This window comes from Scardinius erythrophthalmus (genome assembly GCF_964197995.2).
Source record: "Scardinius erythrophthalmus genome assembly, chromosome: 17".
NCBI lineage: Eukaryota > Metazoa > Chordata > Actinopteri > Cypriniformes > Leuciscidae > Scardinius > Scardinius erythrophthalmus.
The window spans coordinates 33,518,270-33,525,196 of record NC_138237.1 but is presented as its reverse complement, the minus strand read 5'-3'; the positions used below and the strand labels follow the sequence as shown (position 1 = coordinate 33,525,196).

The window sequence follows — 6,927 nt, the reverse complement described above, 5'->3', positions numbered from 1 at the left end:
GTCACTTCCTGTGTGAGCAATGCTAGCAGTTATGAGCTTGTGCAGCGGTACAGTAAATGTATAAGAATTGAGTTGTTTCTCATTGTTTATGAATAAATTAAATGTCTGGACAGGACAAAATACTCCAAAAATAAGTTGCATTATAGTACATTATAAACATTATAAACACTATAAACAATGTTTTTACTTTTGTACAGAAAGTGAATATCACTATCTGGGTCAAACCACTTTACATCGCACAAGATTTTTCATATCAGTTTGCTATTTTGCTATTTGTTCATCTAGGCTTGCAATGTGATGGTGAGGAATTGATCACATAGTTGCCTTTACCCTATCTTATGCATCATATACACAAGTTATTACTGCTTGTCATCTCTTTTAATGTTTTGAGTTGTTTTAAGAGGGTAAGGAATTAAAAAAAGATTTTGTGAATACATTTGGAATCAAATAAATAATAAAAACACAGTTAATAAGTGCACTAATACAGGAGTCCCCAAACATTTTTTTTTTTTTTTTTTTTTTTTGTGAGGGCCACATAATTTTTCCTTTCTATAATGGGGGGTCAGGTCAGACTGTAACATAAAATTACATGGGCCAGAGTGACTTATTATTGTGGAGATTTTATTATGATTTTAAATGTATTTATTATGCCCCCTAATGCTAGATTAGTTTATTATTTTGTTACTGACTGTACATCCATACATATCAAGGGATATATAGCCTATTAAAATTGCATTATTACTATAGCAAAGACATTTTTTTCATATTCATTGCTATTGAAATCAAAACATTTACCTACTTATGCGTTTTAGGCTAATCAGTGTGAACTGTGGGCTTGTTTCCAGCTGGTGAGAAGTCCAATGTCAGGTTCCATTTCTGTCACAGCCAGTCTCAAAGACTTTGTCTGTTGATGATAAGTTTTATATATCACACAAAATCCTACAGGGAGATGAGTGAAGTCTTGCTTTTGCACTTGTCCCACAAGCAGCGCTTGTTTCACCTCAAATGCTTTTGTCTGGGAAAAAATGTCACAAATTAGTTTCTCCCTTGCCTTGCTTGGAGCTGCAAGTTGAGGCCGTTCAACATTTATGTCACATCTGTTAAAAGGTGAGGTCCCATTTCCATTCTGTGTCGATCAGTTCTGGGACAGTTTTGCCCATTGTCAGAAGAAAGGTGTTGGGGGTTGAAAGTTTAATATTATTAAATCTACTAAACTTTTATAATGAAGTGTTTTTGTTAAGGTTATTGTAAGGTTGTTACAAGCCAAAGAACTCTAAAGTGTATATTACTCAACTGTGCACAATGTTGGGGTAAAACAAGGCAATGGTCCCCAATTATCATTTGAGGCAACCAGACATTTCCTGTTCTCTGAGAGAGAGGAAGTGAGATTTGGTTTTCTAGAAACAAGTTTTGTTGAGCACTGTGACATATCTGAATTTCTGCTGGGGTTTAACAGCAGCATCAACCACAGTTACCAGGTCTGACGTCACATACGGGCAGAGTCTCCTGCATAGGTGCAGAAGTTTCTGAACAGACATGCACTTAGTCACTTGCTCAGGCTCAAGCAAATCACTCACACAGGTAAGAGTGCTATTCTTTTCTTGAAATCTTAGCATTTGTCCAATAGCAATTCAACAAGTTGTAGGAAAGATCAAGTAAGAACCTGTCAAAATGCAGACCATTCTTTGACCTTTCCCCCTTTTGCTTCATTAGGATCTCTGTGTGTGAAGATTTTTGAGGAGCAGTGGTCAGCAAGTGTACACCAATTTTTTGGCTGTCACAATGCTGCAGGAAGGCAATTTAACCTTGAACGAATCCTGCCAGATTCATGATGGCATACTTTCACCCTTTGTGCCCATTGGCTACATTGTCATCTGTTGCATTGGTCTGCTCTGCAACACCATCACCCTTTACATATTTTTCCTTCGGCGGCATACAGACTCTTCCATGGCCATATACATGCGGCACCTCGCCCTGGCAGACACTCTGCTGGTCCTGTGTTTGCCCCTGCGGGTTTACTACCACAACAAAGTAGGTCCCTTCTACTTGTGCAAGGTGGTGGGGATCTTCTTCTACATCAACATGTATTCCAGCATCCTGTTCCTCAGCCTCATTAGTCTGGATCGCTACTTGAAAGTCGTTAAGCCCGTTTGGGTGTTCAGGATCCAAAAGACCAAGTGGAGCCACATGGCAAGCTACATCATCTGGGCTGTCCTCATTTCAGGAACGATGCCCTTTTTGACAAACAACAGTCAGAAACATCCGTGCAACAAAGTTTGCTTCCACTTCCACAGCAAGGGGACTGTCGGTGGGACCATTAACCTGACAACAGTGGTGTTCTTCCTTGTTTTTTATGTGGCCTTTCTTTGTTTTTATGTTAAGATAACTAATAAACTCAGGACTATGTCCATGGGTAACGGTGACTCTAAGGCACAGAGTCGCAAAAAGAGGGTCATCATGAAGACTTTCTTGGTACCGGCCATTTTTACTTTGTGTTTCTTGCCTTACCATGCAATACGAATCCCATACGTTCTGGCTCAGCTGAACGTGATCAGGGATCTTCCTAGCCAACAATTGTTGCACATCTTAAATGAGAGTGCCTTGCTACTGTCCACTCTAAATAGCTGCCTAGACCCAATTATCTATTACTTCTTAAACAGTGCATACAGGAAAACCATACTCTGTGCCATTCAGGGCAAGTTTAAAAATATGTATGCTTTAAACAGAAGGAGAATCAGCATAAACCGCTCGCTTACTGAAATTTAGCCTTAGTCAAGTCAAGTCACCTTCATTTATATAGCGTTTTTAACAATATGAATTGTTTCAAAGCAGTTTTACAGTGATGATAGGAAATTACAGTAACAGAGATTGTTTTGGCTTTACAGCAGATCTAGGATAAAGTTAGTTTCCAGCTAAAGTTAGTTTTGATTGATTGATTCACTTCCATTGCGAAGATCATTAGATATTAACTTAGGGGCAGCTTACACAACATCGTTCTAACAGAAAACCCTGAACGCGCTCCGGCCGCCCATCCGCACAAAACAGTGCCTGGTGGCTCGAGAATGCACTCCCGGAAATAGGTTCCAAGGTGCAAACGATTATCAGTTTTCTCTGCGCAAACCTACGCAACCTCTGTGCAAACCTTTCATCCTTAATGGATGAGTTTTCCATTTGTGACTACATGAATCAAATTTTGTAGATTCAGCAATCTAAGATATTTAGTTTTAAATTATGTACACTATTGATTTGGGCACACATGACTGAATTTGTTTCATATGATCTAAAAAAAATGCAGGAAGTTATAATAAATAAAAAATAAGCAGGTGTGTCTAAATCTCTGACTGGTAGTGTAAGTGTGTTTAAGAATTTATTGTGTTTCTGTAAATACTGAATATGTAGCTGAGCATTGTTCTCAAATCGGTTCGCTTTGATTCAGATTGTGTGGTGGTCCCAAAAACAATAACAAAATGGTCTATCTAAAATTAAGAATGGATATAAGTATGAAACTGCACAGGCCCAACAACATGTACAGTTATTTACATGATATAGGCTAAATAGGAAAATGAGAGTTTGATTTCTAAATGTGTTATTTCAATGCTTTTATGGTTTCTGCAGCCACAAAATAAAAACAAATTGTGGTTGACACAAATCCTTATAAATTATCCTCATCGTAAGTGGACCTAGTGGGTAATTTTTTGTTCATTTATCATATTTTTGGGTATGTCACAGAACATGTCAGTGTTGGCATCTGTATTATTTGACTAGCTTCTACCAAGTAACATATTAATCTAACGCTTTTTTAGATGCACTGCTGAGCTGTTGACTTCAACAACAAAATACGGGAAGCATTACTAATCAATTGAGAACCACTGTGCTTGAGTACTCTGACTGTTTATTTGTGGATAGACTTTTTACATTTCCTTTATTAATGTATTTTACTGAGAGCATGACCATTATTTATGCAAGTACTAAAAAAAATACCTTTGTAAATGCTGTTGTTTTCCCTTGTGAAAAAGATCTTATGTGGTTGACATGTTAACTGTTGTGTTATGAGTCAACCAAAGTGTGTGGTAATAAATGCATCTGCCAATGTTTAAGTGTTAGCCACCAACTTTCTGTCTTAACATGAAAGTAATCTGGGGAAATGCTGATTAAAGGATATTTGCACTTTTTATTTAAACAATAGGCAAAGAAAAAAATGGTTGAATATTTTATTTTATTAACCTGACAACAGTGGTGTTCTTCCTTGTTTTTTATGTGGCCTTTCTTGGATTTTGTGTGAAGATAACTAATAAACTCAGAACTATGTCCATGTGTAACAGTGACTCTAAGGCACAGAGTCGCAAAAATAGGGTCATCATGAAGACTTTCTTGGTACCGGCCATTTTTACTTTGTGTTTCTCGCCTTACCATGCAATACGAATCCCATACGTTCTGGCTCAGCTGAACGTGATCAGGGATCTTCCTAGCCAACAATTGTTGCATATCTTACATGAGAGTGCCTTGCTACTGTCCACTCTAAATAGCTGCCTAGACCCAATTATCTATTACTTCTTAAACAGTGCGTACAGGAAAACCATACTCTGTGCCATTCAGGGCAAGTTTAAAAATATGTATGCTTTAAACAGAAGGAGAATCAGCATAAACCGCTCGCTTACTGAAATTTAGCCTTAGTCAAGTCAATTCACCTTCATTTATATAGCGCTTTTAACAATATGAATTGTTTAAAAGCAGTTTTACACTGATAATAGGAAATTACAGTAACAGAGATTGTTTTGGCTTTACAGCAGATCTAGGATAAAGTTAGTGTCCAGCTAAAGTTAGTTTTGATTGATTGATTCACTTCCATTGCGAAGATCATTAGTTATTAACTTAGGGGCCGCTAACACAACATCGTTCTAACAGAAAACCCTGAACGCGCTCCGGCTGCCCATTCGCACAAAACAGTGCCTGGTGGCACTCGTCCATGGCAGAATCCATATCATTTAATGCTTTTTATTTTAGGTCACCCAAAATCGTTCATGTATTAAAGCAGAACTCGGCAACTCTAGCGAACTCTAGTCACTTCTTCGCTGATTTTCCCTTTTGTTGTCGCATGTTTTCCCCACGAGCTCCCCCTACAGCTGTGGGGCGTATATTTCACAACACGGTCGGAAAAAACTCACTTGCGGCAGCCTCCTCCCCCTCCCTACCGCTGCTCATGTGCGTTTGTTTTGATCGGAGCAAGCCAACTGTATCGTGTGGAGCTATATCTACCGAGGTGGGTAATCTGGTAATACATCATACATGCGTACGTGTGTTTATGTCGAATTGCTGTAAAGCATTTCGTGTTTCGCGCTCGTTCTCGTTCTCGCTTCTCACGAGACTTCCAATTTCTATCTTGCCGGGACGGTAGTCCCCAAGTTGCAAGGTTGGTTTTCCACCTGGGAACGCTGGGGGGAGCAGGGAAAGTCACCAATATCACCAGAACAGGTTGTTTAACCATCCAAATGATTTCTAGACAGTTTTATTAAGTTAAAAAAGTTACCAAGTTCTGCTTTAAGGCTCACATTCTGTTCATCACCTAAACTGATCGTATTGCATCAATGAAGATTGGTTTAAATCACTAGAGTCATATGGATTACTTACATGCTGCCTCCATGTCCATTATGGAGTTTAAAAGTATTGGACAAATATTTTGTGGACAAAAAAATACCTTCAATCCTTCAAAATATTTTTGTGTTCACCAGAAGAAAGTCAATTATTATTTTGAGACAAAATAAGGGGTGAGTAAATAATTTATTTTCTTCTTGTATATATCTTCTATATTGATATTATACTAATTTTATTTACTCTGCAATTGCTACATTACTGTTTAACCATATGAATGTGCACTGTAATTTTTTCACAGGTTAGAATGTCTCCCGGCAGTGTTGTGAAGCAGTCATTTTCCATTGTCTTTGCTTTGGTAAAATAACTACTTGTTGAATTTGTGCTATCAGATGAAGTCAAACTGATCACTGAGAAAGTTTCACCTACGGTTATTCAATAAAGTAATATTTACCATGACTTTGTCTGTTGATGATAAGTTTTGTATATCACACAAAACCTATCTCCTACAGGGAGATGAGTGAAGTCTTGCTTTTGCACTTGTCCCACAAGCAGTGCTTGTTTCACCTCAAATGCTTTTGTCTGGGAAAAAATGTCAGAAATTAGATTTTCCCTTGCCTTGGAGCTGCAAGTTGAGGCCGTTCAACATTTATGTCACATCTGTTAAAAGGCGAGGTCCCATTTCCATTCTGTGTCGATCAGTTCTGTGACAGTTTTGCCCATTGTCAGAAGAAAGGCGTTGGGGGTTGAAAGTTTAATATTATTAAATCTACTAAACTTTTATAATGAAGTGTTTTTGTTAAGGTTATTGTAAGGTTGTTACAAGCCAAAAAACTCTAAAGTGTATATTACTCAACTGTGCACAATGTTGGGGTAAAACAAGGCAATGGTCACCAATTCTCATTTGAGGCAACCAGACATTTCCTGTTCTCTGAGAGAGAGGAAGTGAGATTTGGTTTTGTGAGTTTTGTTGAGCACTGTGACATATCTGCATTTCTGCTGTGGTTAACAGCAGCATCAACCACAGTTACCAGGTCTGACGTCACATACGGGCAGAGTCTCCTGCATAGGTGTATAAGTTTCTGAACAGACATGCACTTAGTCACTTGCTCAGGCTCAAGCAAATCACTCACACAGGTAAGAGTGCTATTCTTTTCTTGAAATCTTAGCATTTGTCCAATAGCAATTCAACAAGTTGTAGGAAAGATCAAGTAAGAACCTGTCAAAATGCAGACCATTCTTTGACCTTTTCCCCTTATGCTTCATTAGGCTCTCTGTGTGTGAAGATTTTTGAGGAGCAGTGGTCAGCAAGTGTACACCAATTTTTTGGCTGTCACA

At 38.3% G+C, this 6,927-nt stretch overlaps 1 protein-coding gene across 1 annotated transcript; it reads left to right on the top strand.

Annotated features, from left to right (window-relative positions):
• Positions 1-1,492: 1,492 nt before the first annotated feature.
• On the top strand, positions 1,493-4,089 carry LOC308705185 (putative G-protein coupled receptor 34). Its single transcript, XM_081390079.1, has 2 exons — positions 1,493-1,581; positions 1,714-4,089. Exon 2 carries the CDS (start codon positions 1,783-1,785, stop codon positions 2,764-2,766), a length of 984 nt encoding a protein of 327 aa, XP_081246205.1. The 5' UTR covers positions 1,493-1,581; positions 1,714-1,782; the 3' UTR covers positions 2,767-4,089.
• Positions 4,090-6,927: the final 2,838 nt, after the last annotated feature.